Source organism: Callithrix jacchus, chromosome 16, assembly GCF_049354715.1.
Source record: "Callithrix jacchus isolate 240 chromosome 16, calJac240_pri, whole genome shotgun sequence".
Taxonomy (NCBI): Eukaryota; Metazoa; Chordata; class Mammalia; order Primates; family Cebidae; genus Callithrix; species Callithrix jacchus.
Genome location: NC_133517.1, coordinates 79,210,649 through 79,235,312, shown reverse-complemented (window position 1 = coordinate 79,235,312; position 24,664 = coordinate 79,210,649). Strand labels below are relative to the sequence as shown.

Genomic DNA, 24,664 nt, shown 5'->3' with positions numbered 1-24,664 from the left:
TCCTTTTCACCAAAGGCAATAGGAAAAATATTTTTGTTAAATATGTCATTATATCTTCAACTTCACATATTGGGACAAATTATGCAATAGAAATATTTTTACTATAAACACTGAATATGGAATTAGCTGTTTTTTTCAATACCCCTAGAAGCATCAAAGAACACAGAAATGGAGAATGAGGTCTGCAAGTCAAATGCCTGTTCCCTTACCTATGTCCTTTCCTGGGCAGTATTCCCTATGAAGACCAGACTTTCTCTGTACAATTTCCTGTGGTAGTCCAGGGCCTCCAGTGGGAGGCACCCAGTAAGTACTTTTAGAATGGATCATGACTACCTCCCCTTTTCCTGTGAGAGGAACTTTGCTGCGTCTTGAAGGCCAAGTCATTGCTGACTATGTTTCTTCTATCATATGTTCTTCACCAATTGACTTTTGTGCAATTACTTAAAGCAGGGGTTCTTAAGATGAGATGGCTTCAGAAAGTTCTTGACTCCGCTGAAAATGTATGCCAAGGTGTGTGCATTGGTTACATTTTTTCAAAAAAGCATCCATAGTTTTCAGCAGTGTTTTCAAAGTACCTTGTGATCCTGAAGAGTTTAAGGACCATTTACGCAAGAGATTGTCTAGCATAGTGCCTTGTGGGTGCTCGATACACGGACATACACTTTTATGTTTCCCAGTTAGAAATAACTGGGTTAGCTCTGTGACCTGGACTAATAACCGAATCCTTTTAAGCCTTAATTTCTTTTTTTTTTTTTCAAACGGAAGTCTTGTTGTGTCACCTAGGCTAGAGTGCAAGTGGCATGCTCACTGCAACCTCTGCGTCCCGAGTTCAAGCGATTCTCCTGCCTCTGTCTCTGAAGTAGCTGGGATTACAGGCGCCTGCTACCGTGCCTGGCTAATTTTTGTATTTTTAGTAGAGACAGGTTTCACCATCGTGGCCAAGCCAGTCTCAAACTCCTGACCTCGTGATCCACCTGCCTCAGCCTCCCAAAGTGCTGGGATTACAGTCGTAAGCTACCATACCCAACCAAGCCTTTATTTCTTTATGTGTGAAATGGGAACTATAATATCTTACTATTATTATTATTATTTTATTTAAATAGCTTTAGGGGTACAAGTAGTTTTTGGTTACTTGGATAAATTGTATCATGGGGAAGTCTGGAATTTTAGTGTACTCATCACCCAAGTAGTGTACATTGTACCCGGTACAGAGTTTTTCATCCCTCAGCCCTCTCTCACCCTCCTGCCTTCTGAATCTCCAGTGTCCATTTTACCACTCCCCATGCCTTTGCATACCCATAGCTTAGCTTTCACTTGTAAGTGAGAACATGCAATATTTGGTTTTCAATTTCTGAATTATATCACTTAGAATAATGGCCTCCAGGAAAATGATAATATCCAACAGAATATTGTTAGAATTAAATGGGGTGATGTAAGGAACATTTGACCCATAGTAAGCACCCAATTAATGGATGCTAACTAATTTCTTTTTAAAGGAAATTAAATCATGTTTCAGACACCAATATCATATACTCACCAGGACTGATTCTCATTATAACAATCTTTGTTTTTCAAAATGAAATAAATAGATTTTTTTTAAAACTTTAAAAAAAGATTTTGTTTTCATGAAGTGACATCATTTAAGGATTTTGCAATGTAATAGAAATGAATACAAGAGGAAAACAAAGGCAGGCACGTATCTGTCTTGCCCAGGGTCAGAAAAGAAGTAAACCTGACCAAAAGGGAATTAGGTCTTTGAAACTCTCCCAGTCTCTTCCCTCCTGCCTCCACCTCCATCACCGTGTGTGCGTATGCACACAAACACAAAAACACACTCTCAGAAATGTCATTATTTAAGAGTTAGGCAGAAGATCTTTTTTTTTTCTGAGACAGAGTCTGACTCTGTCACCCAGGCTGGAGTGCAGCGGCGCCATCTCGGCTAACTGCAACCTCCGCCTCCCTAGTTCAAGCGATTCTCCTGCCTCGGCCTCCCAAGTAGCTGGGATTACAAGCACTCGCCACCACATCTGGCTAATTTTTTCTGCAGTTTTAGTAGAGATGGGGTTTCACCATGTTGCCCAAGCTGGTTTTGAACTCCTGACCTCAGGTGACCCACCCCTCTCAGGCTTCCAAAGTGCTGGAATGGCAGGCATGAGCCTACCGCACCCAGCTCCTCCTTTAACATACAGCTCTGGATTGACCCCCTCTCTAACGCCCTTAATTTAATTTTCAAATAGAATGTCAATAAAGGGAGAGTATCCAGAGTCAAGTTTGATACCATTTGTTCTTTCTTTCGAAATCCTTGAAAGACATCTTTTTTCCTGATTCCATTGTATCCAAGAATCATTTTTACAGATTTTTGGCTTAACCAATAAAAATCAATACCTGTTTGTGTTGACGAAGTTACCAACTTCGGACCTGTGTGCTTGTAGCATTGCTCAAATTTTAGTGCCAATTTTTGTTTTCTTTAAAAAACTGCTTCTGTAACACCTGTGAGACAAAAATATTTGTAAAATGAAAACATACTCTTTAGAATTAAGAAGGAAAGTGAACTATAGTGTATTAGAAGCTTCTAGATTTTTCTAGATATATGCTTACTTCTTTATTTCAATAATTTTTGGAGTACAGGTGGTGTTTGATTACATGGATAAGCTCTCTAGTGGTGATTTCTGGGATTTTTGTGCACCCATCACCTGAGCAGTGTACACTGTACCCAATGTGTAGTCTTTTAGTGCTCATCCCTCCCCCACTGCGAGTCCTTAAAGTCCATTATATATTCTTATGGTTTTGCATCCTCATAGGTTAGCTCACTTATAAGTGAGAATATATGATATTTGCTTTTCCATTCCTGAGTTACTCACTCAGATAATGGCCTCCAGCTCCATCCAAGTTGCTGCACAAGAATTATGTGCTTACTTTAAAAGCAAAGCTGAGGATAAGATTGTCCAAAATTATAATGGAGCTGAAGTAGTGTGCTGCAAAGGGATTATAGGAGGACTCCTCCCCTATTCCAACCCCCTAGTATTCCAGAAGAGAATGTTAAAATCTAGACAGATGTGAGTCTTGGCCAAGGTAATGCAACTATTCCCCCTTCTCCATCCATGGCTGGTGACAGGGCTGGGATGTAATAGGTTAACCAGGCTGAACGTGTAGTAGCTGTTTTGTAGTCATTTTCATGAATAGGAAGTGGCAGGTTTGTTTTTAGCCCAGTTTTAACCCCCAGGTCTCTATCTCCCTCGCAGGGGGTCCATCGGGCACTACTTCTTTCCTGAGGGTCTGTACATACACTCATCTGCTTGAAAGAACATTGCCATGAAGCACTGTTTGGCTTAGAATGGCATTTCCAAAAATGTTTGTTCTATGGGCTGTAAACTGGTATTCTCTGGGGAAAACAGTCAATACTTGGATGAATTTCGAAAGCGCTGCACTGAACATATGTGTATGATTATTTCTTGCAAGACTTCTCAGAGCCTTTAATATGCCTAATAGGCATCCCAAGTCTCTAGGACAGGGCTAAAGTACATATATCATGTTTTCAGAGCTGGCTTTATTATGAAACATTCTAGCATCTCTCCCCAACCCCAGCATCTGAGAATAAATGGGGCTTAAGTTATCTTTCCAGAGATATTTGCATTTTAACATAGGATACTTAAGAAGTGTTTGTTGAGCTGCTTATTTCTCTTAGTGTGTAAGATCTTTAAGGTCTGGAAAAGTGTCATTAATCTCTGAATCAACAACACCTAGACCAGTACCGTGGCCAGTTCTTGTCACATAGGACAAATGGCATGAGATCCACGTATGTTCGTTAAAACATGAAAAGATTTCAAGCCACACAAGGCTTACTTATGGGAACTAGAATTTAAACCATCAATGGCAACCAAATTAACCTTCTGTTGCCCTCCATTTTTTTTTTTTTTTTTGAGCCATCAATTTCACAGCTCTGAGGGAGGAATTACTAAGAAAAATCAAGAAAAATTGATAAAATCATTTAAAAAATATTGTATTATCTGATCCCTTTTTCTACTTTTCTCCTAGTTTGATAGTTTGGTTTTGATGCTTTTGGAAGGGAGAATCATGTCAACGAGGATAGCAAAGCAGAGCTGGAGAGGCAGAAGTGGAAAAGGGCTGAGAATGAGGAGGGCTCTTCTCGAGAGAGAAAGAAGAGTTAAAATGGAAGGAAGCAGCTGCCTCTGGGTGGAGGATAATGAGGGTGGCATAGATGAGAAGGATTTTAAAGATATTTTCTGTGTAACTCATACCCACAGCTCCACCCACACACTCGGTTTTGGAAATTTCACGAAGGACAAAGTAAAATCTCACAGTGCTTTCATATGCATTTTTATTCCCCTTTTGAACTTTCCTGCAGAGACTGGACCATGGGAACCTAATAATATTTGGGTTACATTACTCAAAGAAGAGAAATATGACAGAAAAATAGAACCCTGTCAAGTTTTCCACTTCTCATGAGAAAAGGAACATCATCACTTGTGAAACAACTATAGACAATTCTCGTGATCTATTCCCACTTTGTATTTCCCCAGTGTTAAACAAAAACATGATTGTAGATGTCTTTATTAAAGCTTGTTTTTAGTTAATTTTTCAATATTTGCACAATGTTTGTGAAAAATAAGGGAAAGCTATTTTACAACGTACACACATCTATATGCCTTATAGATATTGGAGAAAGTATTAACAATTCTACTGATTTCATCATCACCAGAAAAAACCTCCCAACCAGAGACAGCTCTTGGCAAAAATGATAATAGGAAACTAAAGTGTATTTTAGGTTTTCTCTAGCACAAGATAACCAGCACTGCACTTCACATTTACTAGGTCTCAAAAAAAAGGTTTTATAAGATTCTGAATCATCTGAGATTGAAAAATTATTTTGGTGATCTCAACTGAACTTCTCACAGACATCACTGTCCTTGATCCAAATATAGCTACCATGTTTGCCCAGGGCATCATGAGTTCCCCAATGCTCAGATGGCAGAAAGGCTTTTCTTTGTATTGGCAAAGTGGTATACACGAGAATCTGCCTACACCTCACTGTGAGAGAACCTCTCAACTAAAGCTTTCACCTAACTCAGAAAACACATCTGGTGTAGTCTTTATTACTATGAGTTGATTTGTTTAATGAAGTGTTTGTAGAGGTTGCTAGGCTCAGTAGGCAGGAGGGAAATAAGCCAGGAAAAACATGACAGCAAGTTTAATTCAGTTCACCTAACATTTGTTGAGCAACTATAATGTGGTAAGAGATGGGGATACAAAGACAGATACATGCTCTACCGTAAAAAGAAGGAAGGAGAAGGGTAAATGGGGTGGAAGAGAGAAAGAGAGAGGAGAAAGAGAGAGAGAGAGATGGGAGAGAAAAAGGGAGGGTGAAGGTCATGAGATAGAGGAAGAGGAAGGCGTGTGGAGAAAGGTTTTAAGACGAGCCTGAGAGAGGTAAGTTAAAAGCAGGGTCTAACAGAGGAAAAGAGAAGAAAATATTAAGAGAAAGAGACAGAGAAGAAATACTTAGAAGTGATCCTAAAAGGTAAAGACTAAGAGAATGTTTTGTTTGGGGGCTCTGATGTTAACCTCTTCTAAAAAGTTTAACCGACAAAAAGGTGGCTCCATTTTCCATGTTCAAAACCTTTATGTAGAGAAAAGTAGGAGAAAATTGTTCTTTTAGACTTGCAAGGTATATCGAAAGATTTTGAAGGTTTATACGTGGAGTCAGGGAGCTAACCTAAAAGGTTATCACAGGTTTTGCTTTTGGAAACCTTTTTCAGAAAACAAAACAAACACTAGATTTACAGTAAGCATGTAATAAAAAAGGCAATGGGTGTCTCCTTTCTTTTATATGCAGTTTATAAGTGCTTTTTCCTTTCTGGGAAAGAAGTGTTTCTTCTCTACTGGTTGAAGCAATTCATCATATTCAGTAAAGTCAGAGTGTCTGTAAGTACTCATCATGATGTCTCCTTGAGAAAAGGCAGGGTGAAAATGGTAATTTAGAGCAGGAAAATGGTTAATTGTTTATATTTTGTGTATCATATTATTCAGGGAATTTTTTAAAGTTTGAGACAAGTGTTTGACCCTTTAAAAATACGTGGAGGTGGGTGGAGGGTATTGCAGATGTCTGCTGCACTAGAGGCTGGCTATCCCAAAGCTGTCTGGAAGCTCTGGTTTCTAACTCAAGTCTCTTGGGCAGGTGTTATTTGAAGGTCAGTCTTTTTATTGATAAAATACAGAGAGCTTATATTTGGTCACTACCTCAGAGAAATGGAGCAGGAGGTGCTGGAAAATGCCATCAATCATGTTATTATTAGCACGTATTATTGACTCTCTGGGGTGAGAGGAAATCAGTGGGCCAAGATCTGTTGTCCCTTCTCTTCCTCGTGTGTTACCATGCCTGAGGGATGAAGAGAATGGCGTCTCTCGTCCAGCTGTGCTCAACACTAAACCATTCACCAGTCATTGCAATTACGCTGGTGGGATTTGGTGCTGGGGGAATTCTGTGTTGGGAGCTTCAGGGAGGCCATCAATTCATTTCACATATATTATTTCTCTAGGAAACACAGCATAATTGAGGACAATTTTCCACCATGAATTGCATCATTAGCTAACACAGGAGAAGTGAAATGCTGTTAACTTTTCTTTTTCTTCTGCAAAGCTGATGAGCTGAAGAAAATAGAAAAGTTTAATGTAATTTTTTTTCCTAGGATATATGTTGAAAATCAGAATCAAAACGCTTTTACACGGTAATAGAAATCCCACATTTTAATACATTGCCATGCACATAAAGGAGTCAAGTAATGCTGAATACAAAATAGTCAAATATACAAAATGATAAAGCAGATTTTCAAGCCTGATAGAGATCATGCTCACAGATATAAGGGGGGCAAAAATCTGTATACAGTTTCATTTTTATCCCTTTTGTAAGAGTCATGCCCCCCTCAACTCTTTTTGAGGACAACCAGAAACAGAAGGAAACGTAAGAATATACAAAGGAGACCCAAAGGGAATTGGCGAGTTGACAGCTGCTTAGGATACGGAAATCGCTGTTTCAAAATTGTGGTGCACACTCATTCTTACGTTTAGAGAAAAAAGTTTCTAAACATTGTATGCCCTGGGAACCCAGGAAACTAAAGTGGACATCCAACAGAAAAGGCACTCTTGTTTTACCATATAATTTGATTGCCTCCTCCTAAGTATAGTCCTGGGAGTTTTTCTAGGATGCATAGAGAAAAAGAGAAAGAAAGAAAGAAAAACCCAATAGTTGTGGGAAATGAATACAGGTAACACTTATGTAATTAAACACGCTTGGGAGACCAACAGAATTCAGACTGCTGGTTAAACTACTCACTTAGGAAGCTATAAACATGTTGACCATCTACAGACTTCTGTGTTCTGACATGTGCTTTTTAGCTATGTTTGTTAGTGTTTGTGAAAGAACGAACCATTATCTTTATCAGATTCTCCCCTCCTCCATTCTCATACTCTATAAAGAGAACTACTCATGTTCAATTCACATTGTGTCATTTTTCTTCCTCTTTCTTTCCTAGAACAAACACCAATACACAGTAGTTCATCAAGGAAGTTCGACATCCTGTCTGCTTCCTGTGCCTCTCAGTTTGGCACCTTCACACTCTGATGGGTCTTCTCCAACCTGGGATTGGCACTCTTTACCTTAGTGGGTCACAGAGCTCTAAATCTTCGGGAGGTGAAGAGGTGGAAATAAATGGACACCTGGGCTGTGGACTCTGCAGACTAGCCTCATATATTAGAAAAAGTGTGTGTGTGTGTGTGTGTGTGTGTGTGTAAAATGCTAATTGTTACTTCTTCATCATTCTATTTCCTTTGTAAATCCCAGAATGGAGATTCAGAAATAACAGCTTCACAGAGAAAGCCTCAAGTAAGGGAAAGGAATCATTGAATAAAGCTGGTAACCCAGATCACCACTCTAATTACACATAAGGGATATTGGAGGCACAGGACAGCTTCTTCCCTTAGTTCATTTCGGCCTCCAAACAACCCCATCTTCTAAGGAGAGACAGAGAGCACCCCACACCGAAGAGCAATGGCCCAGAGAGACTGGGCCATTTCTACTAGTCTGGCATTCTTGAATTCAAAACATTTTCTTCCTTTTTATCAGAGCAGTGTCAATCTCCACAAAGTTCTAAGAATAACTCAAGTATATAGACCACAACAGATCAATATTTCTTTTCTCAGGTGCTTTTACTGTTAATATGGAATTTTGTTACAAGATTGATCTTTTCCAAAATTTTGTGCAAAGCTATTTAATTAAATGTCTAATGGTATTAAATAATTACGTTAACTGAAACTACAGTAGTATGATTTAGGGATACAAGAGTGGAATTAGTCTCCAAATGTTTGTGCTGGCTTGGCTTTTCGGCAGACTGGTTCCTTCTGTCCCAGACATGACCGTGACACAGAGTACAAAGTCAAGAGCCTGGTATTATTCAGCTCTCTGCAATGTGAGCTTCTTTTACTAGTTAAACCGTGATCTCCTCAAACATCGCCTTGTAAGGACAGCATCTTTCTATTGGTGGAGGAAAGGTAGTGTTGGAGAAACCATTCAAAGCCCCAGAGAGCCCTAAAATTGCTTATTTGCATGAGTTTAAGCAAGTAGAATCCCTTTTACCTCCAGTGGGGGCTAACACCCACCAAAGAGGATTCCCTTTCTGGTGATCTGAGGTGGGAATTGAATAAAAATTAAAAAAAGACAAAAGGTCCAGCATTCAAACATGCATTTCCTCCCCAACTCTACATTCATCCTTAAGGTTTCCATCTGTAACTGAAGGCCTCTTTGATGTGAAAAAGAACTGGGTCAGGCACTTCAAAACCTCTGCAGCAGCTGGTATGTGGGGAAACACAAACTTGGTCCTCTCTCAAATGCACTGTATGGGATCTGGACATGGGGATTGTCAAAAGCAGGAACAGAGCCAGGGGGCAGTTCCCAATGCAGACATGCTAAATGCACTTAAGTGTGGTTAAAAAAATACTAGAAATACACACACACACACACACACACATAAAGAACTATAACTGATTGATTTAGGAATCATAGAATCATAGAATCAAGGACCACCAGAATGCTCAAACTCAAATCATATTCTTGAAATTATACTTGGATAGGAAGTCTCTATAGAGTTTAGAAAGGTATTTTCGTGGCATTTGTTCTATTTTAGAGGCCATGCTAACTCCTATGAGAAGATGGGAGAAGACCATCATCTGTTTGTGGAATGGGACAGGACCAAGTCCCAGGTGCCTGAGACATTTAACCAAGCAAAGTTTTCTACAAGGCTCTCTTCAAGATCAGTTATCCTACCCTAAGTGAAAGCATCAGCCAGTAAGTCTCTTGTTTTTGAATTTTTTTTTTAGAGTTAAGTATTTGAATATATTTTTACACAATTTGGTGGTGATTAAATGCAATCATATAAAACAGATCTGTTTGCTCTCATGCATCCACTCAGTCTTGACTTCCACATTTGATAGCTGTGTCTGAGCTAATGTGGCAAAAGCCATGTGAAACCAACAGTCTATATCCCTTGATCCAAATGACTGAATTTTAAAAGGCTGTAAACAATGTGGAAGGCGACCAGCAGAGTCTCCAGTGTTTTAATTGTTTTGAGGCATCAGTATCTCCAGTGTTGGATTAATTTAATAGCGTCCCTCCTTGAGGTTCATATCAGTAGGGCTGTTCTTAATACTCTGCATATGAGGCAAAAAGGCCTTGGCTTAAGAGCCTTTCTAAGGTGCCTCAAAATATCTGAGGTTTGGGAAACAACAACACAACAAATAACAAACCAACAAAAAAACCTCCCAAACCATTGGCTCCAGGTTATGAAAAGAATTTTGTATGATCAGAAATAAGGTCTAACTATCTATGACACTTATTAATATATCAACCAGCCAATAGTAATTCAACACAAGTCATATGGTTACTTTTACATGACATTAAGTGTATGCTGTTGGTGCTTTCTTGTGCTTGATATAACTGTAGGAGGGAAGCTCTGAAAGAAGAATGCTTGAAGTGCATCAGGTTTTTAAATAGCCTTACATGGCAAATCGAACTTCAGTTTTATGATATCTTTGGCATCCGTTTTCTGCTGTTTCATGGAAGTCATGTCTCAGTCATTTTGCCCTTGGGCAAGAAGTATAAAATTAGCCCTACCATGGATGGCTCCTCCCTTTTACATTTGTTGCTGGTAAATTTCACCCTAAAAAGTTTATATTTTAGAAATAGCACTTGTCCTTACCCAGAATTTTCCCTGTGGAGCTAAGATATAACTAGAAGGGCACCAGTACTGTTACTGTCCCTTTAGCTATCTTCCCCAAATGAGAAACATCTACCTTATATGGAGGTGTGGCAGAACCTTCCCATGAACCTACCCAGCTTTTCCTCAAGTTTCCCGCTTTCAAAAGAATTCTCTCCATCTTCCCAAAAGCCACCATAGCAAAATAATAGAAACACAGCTCTCTTTTACCTTGAAGCTATGCAGTGGTGCCAGGAATCAGGTGGGTTCATAAACCAGAATTCATAGAATAATCTTCTGGATTCAGGATTAGATTCAGACCTAAAAAGACTAAGGAGCAGGATCTGGCTTTGAAATAGAGTCCTTAGTGGTACCCTGAGTAGAAACATCTCCTGGCCTGTCCTCTTTCCTCATCTCAGGACTGCATTGGGATTAATTAATCTCCCAGATGACTGGTCAGCGCTATTAATCCCTACCCCCACTGCTTTTTGGGCAGCAAGTTTTCACCATGATCAAGTTTAAGAAGAAATTGTTAGGACTGGGGAAAAAAGGTGATGACTCTGTTTTTTTTGTCGAGTACTTTATGGAATTCTTGAGATCTACCCACAGCATTATGTTAAAAGAAAGAGAGATGAAAAGAAAAATAAAACACCCTAAAAAGTGCACTGGAAGGGGTTAGAGGGGCAAATAAAAACAGCCCTAAAGCAATAATGGAATTTATGTCATTTTCAATAATTAGATTTTTAAAACAGTCTAAGGCAATTGACAAGCCTAGTTGTCAAGTAACAAAATCATTCTAATGAGTGTAGAGGAAAACAGCACAAAGAAGGAAACTGCTAATGTACTGGAAAGAAAGAGAAGGTTCTGGTGAAAGTAAAGGGCTAAAGGGGTCTTAAAAACTCCACTTCCTTGAGACTTTTATTGTTCCTATCCAAAATCAATTACGTGACATTTGCAGACAAAGAAAGCATTTGCAAGTAACGAGGGGGAATCCATTAGAGGTTTTTATCCTTAGTTGATATTCTCACATACAGCTGATTTTCCTTTTCTCCTTGAATGTTAAAAATGGCAGAATTTCCTCAGGACTAAGGACTGTTAGCCTCTGTCTGAGCAACTGAGAAGTGACTCTGGAGAGATTCCTGGCTTCTCTGCCAGGATTCTGGAGGTAGAAGTGAAATCTGCAGGTGCACACCTCACAGAGCCTGAGCAGGGATTTGACGGTAGGCCATTACCCACAAAGAAAGTTGATAGGATCTCTATTCCCCTAGGCAGGTCTCAAACTACTGAAGTGATTTGCTTTTCACACTGGCAGGACTGGCAATGCTGCATATTCAGTTCTAGAGCGGAAACAAGCGAATCCCCTTGGCACCATGGAAAGTATGATAATTATTCATTTCTGTTCATTCCCTAGAGTGCCTTTCCTGTACATGTCTGAGTGTGAGTCTTTTAATAAAGGTGTAGCATAGGTTTAAGTAAAGGGGAAAGTCAAGCATCAACAAGTTACAGTCCTTAGACATAAAAATATGTATCCTTTACTTTCCCATCTCTTGCTTCCTACTAAACAAAACTCACTACAGTCATTTCTGGATTTCTGGGAGGTAACATTTCATACGCGCATCTTGGGAAGAAAGTGTAGCACAGCTGAAGGTAACCATGGGAGATCACAGAGGACCACCATGTAATAAAGATGCTAAAGCCTGCAAATAAAGCTGTTCCTCCTTTTTGCTGGTTTAACTCTTGACTGCTTGGATTTTATGCTACCATGTTTCCAAAACTACCCCCAAAGTGGTTTCAAACAGAGGTTGACTATTTGGAAAAGAGTAGTAGTTCATATGCAAACACAGAGTTATGTGCAAGGCATTAAGGCATTTTTAGAGACACAGTCTTCAACTGGGCTCTTTAAGTCTTCATTTCGCCTTCTCCTAGGTCCCTCTTCACCCATCATCTTTCAATAATTTTACAACACTCGTTTGGCTTAAACAAAGACAAACTAGGAAACTCTACTTATTTAATTGTTTGGAATATTTTGCAAAGGCCAAAGCAAGTGACAATGAACCACCATCATTTAATGAACATCTGCACTAAAAAGCATGTCCAGTTTTTCAAGAGAGTCAGCAGTAGTCTCAGAATGTCCTTGGCTAAACCTTAATTCCAGGTTACAATATCTCAGCACCTGGCGGTTCTTAGGCTTCATCAGACTTAATTATGTGTCCCCTGGACTAGTTATAGAATTGGAACTTTAGATAATGCAGCATAGAGGTGAATGGTTGTGCCTATGTAAAGAAAGGGAACATAGGCGTCCAGGGTGGATATCAAGGAAAGCAACTGAATGCTGCTTTCGGGAGCTTGAACCAACTCAGTCTGGGCCCTGGAAGAGCTGGCTATACCTGAAAGGTGCAAATATGGAGCCTGATGCAGTTTACTACCTCCCATTCTGCTGCCTGCTCCCTGAGGAGCTGTCTGCTGCCATGTGCTTCTTCCTAGGTTACTCTTGCAAAAAGGAGAATGCTGTCTAAGTTTTCACTGTGGAAAAGGTGGGTGGTGATAATGTTTGAGAGGAGGAGATACCGTTTCGTAAGGGCAGGTGGGGAGTCTGCTTTGTGTACTGTTGTTACCTAAGCACAATGCTTGGCACATAGTAGATGCTCAACAAATGCTTGCTGAATAAAGGGAGGGATGAAAGGAGGAAGAAGACCTGCTATTAGAACTGACCACAAGAGATAGGCCGTGGAGATTGGAATATTGTGTCCAAGGATGTTGGCAGCTGGAGTTTGGCCTCCTAATTATGGATATGAAGAGAACTACATTCTGCAGAGGGCCTGGCAGTCCTGCTGCTGACCTGTCCAAGTGCCAGATCTTGGTGGTGACTGAAACTTCTCTGAGTTCCTTGTTGGAAGCCCCCTTCTCTGGCTCTGCAGCCTACCAGGCTTGTGGTGAGTCATCCTGCTGCTGACTCATTTGGACCTTCCTCCCTTTCCCTGTCAGGTTTCCAGATCTCAGGCGGGGGTGGTTTCCAACAGGCTGTGTATTTCCTGAGACCCTGAGAGGAGGCAGACAATGCTTATGTATCTGGAGATACCCTAAAACATCAAGCTTGCTTGCATTGGAAGTGTTCCAGAAGTGGTTACACATATTTTAAAGAAAAGCCTCTGATGCATGTCAGTCCCAGGCTGGGACAGTGGGCACAGGAACATACTGCGCTGAGCTTTCCACTCAGCCAACTTTATATTTTCAGGAAAAAAAAACATGCTACAGTGTTACATAGCAAGTCAATATGCACATGTCTGTAATGCTTAAAGATAAGCGATAATTAAGTTGACTGGTTTCCCAGGGCTGTGCTTTGTCGTAAGACCTAGTTAAAAAAAAATAGTCATGGGTATCATCCCAGAAAAGACTGAAAGGGACTAGTAGGTTCTACACGAAGCAAGGAACCTAGTATAGGACTTGATGCTTCCTTCTCTAGGCACATAGTGGGGTCACTTGATGTTTCCCTCTTAAGAGAATGGCGATTTAAACTTGACTTAGAATTTTCCGAAGTGTTAAAGTCAGACCACACAAAATAATTGCATTCTGTTGCCCTTACTATCCATTCTCCATGGTCTTTGATTAAAAGAATATCATCCCCTTTTTTTCTTTGGAGGAACTCTTCTACAGAATATCTACATTAGCCAAATAGAAGCCTCCTGTATTTGAGTACCTGTATGTGCCTGTGGTCAACTTGCCTGCGAACAAAGAAGCAAGCTAAGGCATCACAATCACTAGACCCCTTCTGCTTCCCTTTGGTGCTACAAGTAAACCAGTTGTTCAGTAAAGAATCTGGAGGTGAAGTCTAACAGTATCGTGGCCATATTTACATCAACCTACCACAAACAACTGGGGATATGCTAGTAGTGGAGTTTGTCTTGGACAGTCTGAGCCAGGAAAAAAAAAAACCACCAAGAGTTATAGACGTAAAAAGAAAATACTTGATTTTTCATATGTGCTGAACGTGCTAATTCATCTTGGTGTAGTGTTCTCATATAAAGTGCTTAAGAGTTGGACAGAACCTTTAGACATCGTAACTAACACAATCGAGACATGTTTACATTCCTACCAGGGCATAATATTGTGAACACTTCCACTGAGATTGCAGAACTGCTGTAATTTTTTTTTCTAAAACATCATGCCATCTGCACACATAATAAAATAATCCAGTAGTTGCCATGCTAAAACAGGACTTCTAGTGAAGGGCACAGACAGCTCCCCAAAGGGAACTTGAGTTATGCACAGTGATGAAAACTGGAAGCAATTTCCCAGCTAATGGTCTGCCAATGACCACTTGGAACGACTTGGCACTGTATATTATGCACCTCATTTTAAATCCATAGCAAAGTAAGATTTTTCCAAAGCCCATAATCTTTACTGAATGGATGTTTTTTCACTTAATCCAGTTAAATTGTCCACGTTCCAAGGATATCTTCTGGCAGTGCCATGGGTTAGTCTTTCTGTGAGGAACAGGTCATGTTCATATCAACTGGCAGGATAGCAGCTTGCAAGGCTAACCGTGTTTATGGAGAACCCTCGGCTGAGGCTGTAAGAAGAAAAAGGGGGAAATATGGTAAGTGCCTTCCTTTATGTTTCCAGACACTGATATGTAGCAATTATCTTATTCAAACAAACCTTGACACCCACAGGTCAAAGAAAAAGCTCTAGTCAGAATGATGGTTACTCAATGAAAGGATGGATTTACAGTGGTTTATATTCATGAATTTTCTCCCCTACCATTTGGCAAGGCATGGAAGACACCCAACTGAGAAATAGGTGAAGCTGCCTGGAAGGGAGGGTAAAACCAGATCTCTGGAATTAGCATCCAACCCAATGATGGGGCTGCGGTTTGGGAAATGATTTCATATATTATGAAGGTTCACGCATTTGCTTGATCTGGCACAAGGGAAGACTGGGGATGGTGTGAAGCATTTTATTTTTGGGAAGAGATGGGGGCTTTCATTCATCAGAAAGATTTCTTGGAATGAAATCTAGAAAAACAAATGTTGGAAGTGGAATAGCTGGAGCTATTGAGTTTGCTAGTTGCAAAATCAGATTAGCTGACCAGGTTAGAGACTAGATAAAGAAAGCTGTTAAAATCAAACCAGATATTTAACTACTTGAATTTCAACCCTACTTTTGGCCTTGGGAGGGCTGGTATAGAAATATGAATATATGTTCCTGAGTTTTCTAATTTAAATTGTCTCATGTTCCTGTTATTTCATTTGGGTACTCCCTACAGTTCCTTAGACATGGGTCATCAAGAATTAATTATTATATGAGTACAATGGAATGTTTTGCTCAGAAAACTATCAATATTAGTTTTTAATACACATAACTATCTGGCAATGGGAGAGAAGCACAGCAGGTGTTCTTGATGCAAAAGAAAAAATATCTGCCTCAGTTTTCAGACCTAACTGGCTCTCAAATCTAACTAACTGCCTTTTCAAAACATGATATAACACACAATTTGTAAGCAAGTGTTTGATGAACATTTGCAATTTTTTAAAAAATGCAAAACAAAAGGTACTATGTAAGTATATTAAAATCAAATAATAATACATACTTGTGATCGGTTGTATTGAAAGCAGGACACTAATTATTGCTGATGGCATTGCCAATTGGAAAAATGTCATTTATTTAAAAACTATTAAAAATGTAACTTAACACAGTAATTATTGCTGATGGCATTGCCAATTGGAAAAATGTCAGTTTATTTAAAAACTATTAAAAATGTAACTTAACACAGTAATCCCATTCCTAGGAGTATATCCTAAGGAAATAATCTAAAAAAAAAAAAAAAAAGAAGCTATGTGTACAAATATGTAACCTAGACGTTATTTATAATAGAGGAAACATTATTGTTGAAGATTTAGGTTAAGTAAATTATGGTACATTCACAACATGGATAATTACATGGTCATTAAAATGATACTAATTATGATTATGATTACGTAGCAACATGGAAGCAGTAATGATATACTGTAATATAAAGCTTACACATATGCATAGAAAAGAACTGTATGTGAAAATGAAGGCCCTAGAATTTTTATTACTGTCATCATAATATTTTGCAAAACAATAAAAATTAGGCTTGCAGGGTTGCAGGGTTGACCCATGGCTAACTAAAGCATCATGATTGTTTTCACTCACGGATACTACCTTGAAAATAAATACTTTGTAATTTCATTAAGAGAAGCACTTCAGTATTTTGAAAGGGGGAGAAAAACCAGTGTGGGTAAAGTCCTGTCCAGGTTGACCTGCAAGGGGAGCAGTACAGCCTCAAAGAGCAACACTGATTTCTAGGAACTTGACACAGTGCTCTATCCTTGAGACTTGGCTAAAATCAGATCTGGAAAACGTGTGACCTTGGAAAAGAATTAATAACCTATAAAATACAATTCAAGAAAAGAATAATGATAATAGTGAGCCCTAATTAATTATTGTACTTTGGAACCTGAGTCATGAGTTGATAACTAGGTTTGTCATAGTTGCTGCTTCTTTAAATAACCATGTTTCTTACAATTGTCTCTTGTAGCTGAGAGAAAGCAGATATATCTAATCTTAGCCTATTAAAAAAGTACTTATAACCATGAATGTAATCTGAGTGCAGTATTCTTTAAAGCTCTTTCCTCTATGGTTGTCCAATCCTCTTCTAAGGATACACAGAATTATTCCCACTTTATAGATAAGAAAATTGAGGCCCAGAAGTATTGTTAACCCAAGGTTAACTTACAGCTTACTTACTTACTTACAGCTAGTAAGAATCAAAGCTATATCCATATGATATAGTTTGGCTGTGTCCCCACCCAAATCTCATCTTGAATTGTAGCTCCCCTAATTTCCACGTGTTGTAGGAAGGACCCGGTAGGAGATAATTAAATCATGGGGGTTGTTCCCCCATATTGTTCTTGCGGTAGTGAATAAATCTTACGAGATCTGATGGTTTTATAAGGGGTTTCCCCTTTCACTTGGCTCTCATTCTCTCTTGCATGCCCCAATACAAGACATGCCTTTCACTTTCTGCCATGATTGTGAGGCCTCTCAGCCATGTGGAATCATGAGTCCATTAAACCTCTTTTTCTTTATAAATTGCCCAGTCTCTGGTATGTCTTTATCAGCAGCATGAAAACAAACTAATACACCACACTTAGATGTGTCTCCTTCTAGTGACATATAGGAGTGATAGGAACATAGAAAGATTCTGAGCCTTTCCCATCCCATTTTCTGAGTAGGCTTCCGTGTTTATCCACAAGCCCAGTCAGCACAATGAAGGGCCCCGTTAGAGCACACACACACACACACACACACACACACGCACACACAAAATCGGAGGCTAAAACGAATTTATATTAGAGCAATAAGATACTCCTGTGAGATACGAATACAAATAGTACTAGAGTCCATAGAGAGACAAGTTAAAGGTTTAGATGATGACATAGGATGTCTGGGACAGTGCTGGCCATAATGCCTGGGGCATTGGGAAAAGGGATGGCCAAAGAAAAGAGCGTACTATGGCAGGGTCGTCTTTGCAATCTTTCCATGGTAGTCAGTGATCCTTCATTGCTCTTTGCTGTTTTTGCAGTTAGTATTGTGTTCCTTCTGAATGGGTCACCGTGCTGAGATGGGCTTTATGTGAGGACACGAGATCCCCATTTACTCAGGCTGTATGTGAAAGATGTGGTAAAAGTAAACCTTGAACTTTAGTCTTTCTTCTTATCTGCTTTGGAGACAGGGTCTAGCTCTCGTTGCCTAGGCTGGAGTGCAGTGGCACCATCATGGCTCACTGTAGCCTCAAACTCCCAGGCACAAGTGATCCCCTCATTTCTCAGCCTTCCAAGTAGTTGGGACCATAGGCATGGTGTGCACCACTACACCTGGCTACACACACCTGGACCCTTGAACCTTAATCTTTGTGTCACATATGTATAGTGATGGGTTCTGCCATCATCACTTTGCTAGAGACTTACCTGCAACAAGAATCATGTCTTTGGGTATATAAATCTACATGAGATCAAAATGCAAAATGGCAGTTTGCATTAGACAATTCTAGCTCTGAAAAGGGAGAAACATGTGGTCTTTGATATGGAACACTCTGGGCTCCATCCCCTATGCTTCAGCATACCAGCCTATTTCCAGCTCTGCATATGGGCGGGGTTGCTCCTGGTCTTGCTGATCCTTTCTTTTTGCCTAGGATGTCTTCTTTACATACCCTCTAGCACTAGTGAACGCCAATCCCTCCCTCTTTCACAACCACCTGGAGCATCACATCCTTTATGAAGTATTCTTTCCTCCTACACAAAGCTAACAACTCTCTCCTGTGAGCTAGTGTGGCATCTCAAATTTTTACCAACAAACCCACAGTGAACACTTTAGTTTAATATATCCATCGCTCTTCCTATTATTTTTGGTGGGTGATGTCATGTCTTATTGTTGTGTATCCTCCTAATGCAATGTGAAGTGTCAGGTATACAGAAAGTGCTTATTAAATAGTTGTGAAGTTAATAAAGAAAAGACTGAAGTTGGAGGAGAGTCTTTGTTTGTTTAATTCAGCAACTAATTTTGCATGCGATTCAGTCCTGGTCTGCATGTGGAGAGTGGGATTGCTCTGGTTTCTTTCTCTGCTGTATCAACTACTCAAGGAAGATGTATATCCTGGGGGCTGTCCATGTATGGATTTTGTAGCTAACACATAGTAAAGGGTTCCTTTTCAAATTTCTGTTTGATGAGCCTCCATTACTATTAATAGTTTAGACATTCTTAGAATTGTTGGAATCAGGAATTCTTGGAATCAATCATCATATTTAGCCCTATGGTTTCAGAGTCTGGGTTGAGGAGGGACGCACTTGAGTCCAGTGGTCAGGAGCATGGGCTCTGGCGGAAATGGGTACACAGCCTAGGCTCACCACTTCCCAGCCATGTGATGTTGTACACATGAATTTCTCCCAATCTCAATTTCTTCATCTTAAAATAGCAGTCATAATTCCTGTCTCAGTGGGTTGCTGTGATGTTAAAAAGGGCTCCTAGGAATGGCACTTTGCATAGTGTTTAGTAAATAGTAAATAACTGATAGCTACTGTTTTATTATTATCACTATCATGAATTCCCCAAATTCCTTTGAGAAATCCAAGTCAAAGCTCTAATATTAAATATCAATGTTTCAATGCTAAATGTCAATGTTCTAATGCTGTAGCTGAGGACCAGGAAAATAAACAAAATGCCCAGAGGTCAAGCCTTTGCAATGTCCAGGAGGCAGATAACTGTCTTCCTGCTTGCCAAGGCCACACTGGGCACACTCTGGCTTCTGCTCTCTCCCAGATTAGCACATTCATTACAGACAGTTCCATGAGAAAGGGAGTCTGAAACACTTCAAAGGCAGGAAGTGACTGGCCAGGAGGCAGTGGCCAGCCTGGCAAAAGCTTCAGTAACAGATCTGGGATGGATTACATCCCGCCCCACCTTTTGTTTTGTTTTTAATTTTTATTTTTTTCTTTTTGTTTTCTCTTCTGCCCCGCCTTTCCTCACTTCAGCAGCCCAGGGCTGAAGGGTTGCTGTGTGTGGAGAAGAAAAGATATTATAACCAGGCAGCCCCACATCTCATGAGCCCAAGGGGGAAATAAGACTTCATCCTTTAAAAGGGCTGTTTAATGTCTTCCATTCAGAGAGAAGGGGCTATATCTTCTATTTGAAAGTGTCTTTCATGTAACGAGTTCAGGGACTTTGAGGTTGGGTCTGAACTGTAACTTTAGTGTGGGACTATTTGCATCAGGTGTGAAAAGCACATTCCAAAAAAGTGAGCTCCACGGTTGTCCCACCCAGCATAATAGCCAATAAGCAGATCTCATTTTTATTGAACAGCTACAATATGCCTACAAAGGTTTTATAGGCAGTTACTTCTTGAATCTGTACTGCCATTTTTGAGGGTTGGATTGCATTATTCTGTAATGCACACAGAGAAAATGAGGGCAGGGTCGTTGGCTGTCGCAGCCACACTGCTAGAATGCATAGAGCAGAGACTAGAACCTAGATCTGTTCTCACCACAGTGCTTTCCTGACTCAATAAGTAATGTGTGTTAGGAAAAGAAATTCTCCAACAAGAATGGAGGAGAGAAATCAAGTAACTGTGTTTGCATAAAAGAATTCTCATCAAACATGAATCCTATATATGGAGTGCCATAAATAAGAGGTTTGATCTAGAGAAAGCCAGTACATTTTTAATCTAACAGTCTAAGATCTTTCCTGTGTTTACAGCAGGGGTTCTCAACTGGGTGTAATTTTGCTCCCTACAGCACAACTGGCAATGTCTGGAGACACTGGAGGTAACAACTTGTATGTGTGTGTGGGGGTGGGGGGGTGGGGGGCAGGTACTATTAGCATCTAATGGGTAGAGACCCATTAGACTGCTGAACATTTTAGAATGTACAGGACAGCCCTCAGAACAGAAGATTATCAGGCTTAATATGTCAGTAGTGCTGAGGTTGGTTTAGAAGATACAGGTCCTTGTTTCTATTTTCTATTCCTGGTTATGAGCCAAATATATCACTCTAAAATAGGCCAAGATAAAAACCAACATTAGTGTGCCTCTTGTATGTACAGGAAATAAGGCTAATTTCAAAGCTTACTCCCCTCTTCTTCTCATCATTTGCTTATTTTATTTGATTTTATATTCAATGTAATCAAAACCTCTAATATTAAATCATTTCTAACTTTCAGAACGCTCACAGGCTTACCATTATAAGAATCAAGATGGGATGATGTAGATAGGTGTGCTTAATGAATTAATTAATATGTATGGGAGAGGTAAAAGATAAAAGAAGTACAGAGGAGGATGTACGACGTGGCAATAAAGCTAAACTTTGCTTCCAGCCCATGGTGGGAGAAGTCATATGTATTCTCAGCAGCACTGGTCCCATACCTGCCACTCTCTGCCCCACAAGAGCTTGACAAAGGACAGCGGGGTAGGGAGGGAAAGCTGCCCACTGAGAGTATGATTAAGGACTCAATCCTCTGACTATAGGAAGATGAAGGTCAGAATCTCCAGTGAGATAGGTATCAGGATGGCAGGGACCTTGGGTTAAGTGTAATAAAGCAGATACATATATACTAGCCTGTAACTTCCCATCATCCTTGGTAAACTGGAAACCACAATAAGTCTGTGATGGTTAATTTTATGTGTTAACTTGATTGGGCCACTGGATGTCCAGATATTCGGTTAAACATTATTCTGGGTTTGTCTATAAAGGTATTTATAGATGATATGAACCTTTGAATTGGCAGACTTTGTAAAGCAGATGGCCCTCCCTAATACAAGTGGACCCCATTCCATCCACTGAAGGCCTGAAGAGAAGAGGTTGGGTAAGGGATAATTTACTCTTTCTGCCTGACTGCCATCTCCTGCCTTTGGACTCAGATTCAGGCTGGAACTATACTATTGGCCCTCCTGGATCTCTGATTTGCAGATCTTGGGAATTCTCTGCTTTCATAATTGAGTAAGCCAATTCCTTCTAATACATCTCTCTGTATAGATTTATGCATCTTATTAATTCTGTTTTTATAAAGAACCTAGAGTAACAGAGTCTACAGACAACATAACGACCATAACAGTTAGCACTGTCATTAGCCAAGTACTTCCTAGGTGCCTAGCATCATGCTAAGAACCTGTGTTCAATTGGCAGCAACCAAAGTAGTTAGGTACCATGACTTTTACTCCACAAATGGAGACAGCCAGATCTGGAGAGGTGAGTGATCAAGGCAGGCTGTGGCCTTTAGGCTAGGCTATGACCTTTGATCTGACTATGAAATATCAAGGGCCTGTTAGTTCCAGAAATGGTAAGTGAGAAATATGAAGTCTCAAGCCCCCATGGGAACATTTGTAGATAGATACCTGGTACGGATAGGAAGGCCTTGGCCTCCACCCCCACCCTCTCACCCCTTGGTGTTATTGTTTCTATTAGAATATAACTGGCTCCTGAAAGTATCAGAGGAGTATTTTGGCTGCCTGGCTTTGCAGTCCTCATTGCTTGGATGGCCACCCCTCTCTGGGGAATTCTGAAGGGTTCTGGTGATTAGCAAGTTCTTCTGACACACATTGAGAAAGTGAGAGAAAAAGAATGCCCTTGTGTGCAAAACGGTTCTCCCCTTTTCCTTAGCCCCGGGGGAATAAAAGGACATTGTATTTCCTCACTTACTGTTCTTCTAGAACTGAAGCTTCTAGTCTACACTATGAGCCTGAAAACCCTCTAAGAAACTGACTCTGATTCCTGGAGGTTAAACTGAATCTCTAGATTCTGAGGTTTAAGAACTCTGACATTTCAACCAGCGATTCTCAAACTTGACTGCCTCAAGCTCCCTCATCTGAGGGAGCTTCTTAACATTTTCATATGGTCCAGCCTGTCTCCATTTCCAGTGATTCAGAATGTCCAGGGGAGGACTGGAAAACTCTTTAACCATAGCCTTGAGAATTCACACGAAAGCAGCTTGGCAAAAGTCCATGAACACACCTACATTTTCCCCCAGTACTTAAATAGTAGTTATTTTTCCTTCAGACAGAGAAAAGTGGTATAGACTGCAGGAAAATTTGGTTTATAGCCTTGTTCTTTTCATATAATAAAATATCACAAATCCTGGATATCACACAGTGCAATGATCCAAATATTTAGAGTGAGGCAGACAGGAGAAGCTATTCAACCCCTTCAAAGTCCTGGGAATACAGGCATGGTTCATCATCCCAGTGCTGTTTACAGGTTTCTCATAAATCAATCAAACCACATGTATTCCATTAAACACTAAAGTATCCTGCATTGTTTTGGGGGCTTCAGGGGTTGGAGAGTCTCAAATCTGTATCATTATACATTACTATATTATTAAAGAGAATCTGTATCATATTTTATTAGAATTGCTGATGCTCTACCTGTCTCTAGACTACCATTTCTCAAACTTTACTGTGCTTAGAAATGCCCTGGAGAGCTTGGTAAACTGCTGTTTTCTGGGCACCAAGTGGAAAGAATCTGATTCAGTAGATCTGGGGTAGGCCTGTGACTTTGAATTCTTAATAATGTTGCAGGGATACTGGTATTGCTAGTCTGGAGACCTCTCTTTAAGTACCGCTGCTGTGAACCTTCAGTTCCTTCAGGCAAGAAGTATGTCTGCTGCTTCTCTTTCTGTTGTGTGGTAGAATGTCTGGACTATCAAAGGTGCTCTTGAAATGTTTGTCAAATGAGTGAATGAATGAATGTATGGAAGAAGAAAGCTACATGATGAAATTAGCAGTTTTCAAGTAGAGACAGAATTTCTTGGGGGGGCCAGCGTCTTGTTCTTCAATGAGAATTGGTTTAGAAATGTCCGTCCATGCAAGTGTCTGAAACTCTATACATTCTCTGTGACCATTTAGGATATCTATTAACTCCAGTCTCTGGGAAAGATTTCCCAGAAAAGTGGCAAAGTCTCACCCAGATTTATAGCTCTCTTGAGCTAGAAGCCTGCTGACAACAGTGGGCTATCATCTTGTACCACATGAATATGAGATGATGCATTTCTAGAAGAAGTATCATCAGGCCAGATGCTCTCAGCAGGGATGCATTTGTACAGCCAATTAGTCAGCGGGAACCTCAGCGATTCTACTTTTTTTTTTTTTTTTTTGCACTGGACAGAGGCAAGTATCTCAAGCCATTACAATCTGACAGCCACTCTAAAAGCCCATAGAACCTTCCAGAAGAAAACTGTCCACTGGCACAAACAATAGTGAATCTCACAAGACAGCATAAAAACATACCTTGAAGTATAATCTAAGATACCATTGAAATGTCCCTCCATCTCCACAATGTTACATGGGGTGGCATGTTTTCTAATTCCTCTCATTGCTTCTACGTTCCATCTCTCTTAGTCACAGAGCATAGAGCCCTGTGTGTTTGTCAACTGCACAAATAAGTGAAGTTCCCTTTCTTTCTTTTTTTAAATTACCTTTTCTCCTCTTTGTCTTTTGCTTTACTCTTATTTCAATCTCAATGGCTTCTCTGTTGTCTGATCCAACAGATTCTTCGTTGGAACAATGTTCTCTAAGATTCGCTACTTTAGACAAAATATTTTTAAAAAATCTCCAGATCCTGCATCTTTTTCAAGAGAAAAAGTAAAGCACAATTTTAAAGGCGAATACAAGGTCTATGTAAACACTACCTTCTTCTTCTTCTTTTTTTTTTTTGGTCACCTCTCAAGGAGATAGAGTATCTCTTTTGGAAACAAAGCTATGCAAGATAAAAAGGTATTAATGAATAATACTTAACAGTGATGATATTTTACCATATGGAATCTTAGAGTAGAAGATATCTTTGAACAGTGCTTCTCAAATTTTAAGATGTGCATATGAATCACCTGGGTAT

At 39.9% G+C, this 24,664-nt stretch overlaps 1 protein-coding gene across 8 annotated transcripts in view; it reads right to left on the bottom strand.

Moving 5' to 3' along the window:
• Positions 1-24,664, bottom strand: part of SAMD12 (sterile alpha motif domain containing 12) — a 503,727-nt gene that overhangs the window by 61,713 nt on the left and 417,350 nt on the right. For 5 of the 8 annotated variants that reach the window (XR_013528143.1, XM_078353270.1, XM_078353271.1 and 2 more), the window contains one exon: positions 6,738-14,835. The exons of 2 other annotated variants lie outside the window; for them this stretch is intronic. Coding sequence is in view for 4 of the 6 variants with exons in the window: in XM_078353270.1 (XP_078209396.1) it covers positions 14,775-14,835 (61 nt within the window). In the remaining 2 variants the exon portion in view is untranslated. Of the gene's footprint in view, positions 1-2,385; positions 2,491-6,737; positions 14,836-24,664 lie in introns of those variants that run through there. One more of the 8 variants, XR_008477086.2, reaches the window with a different exon arrangement.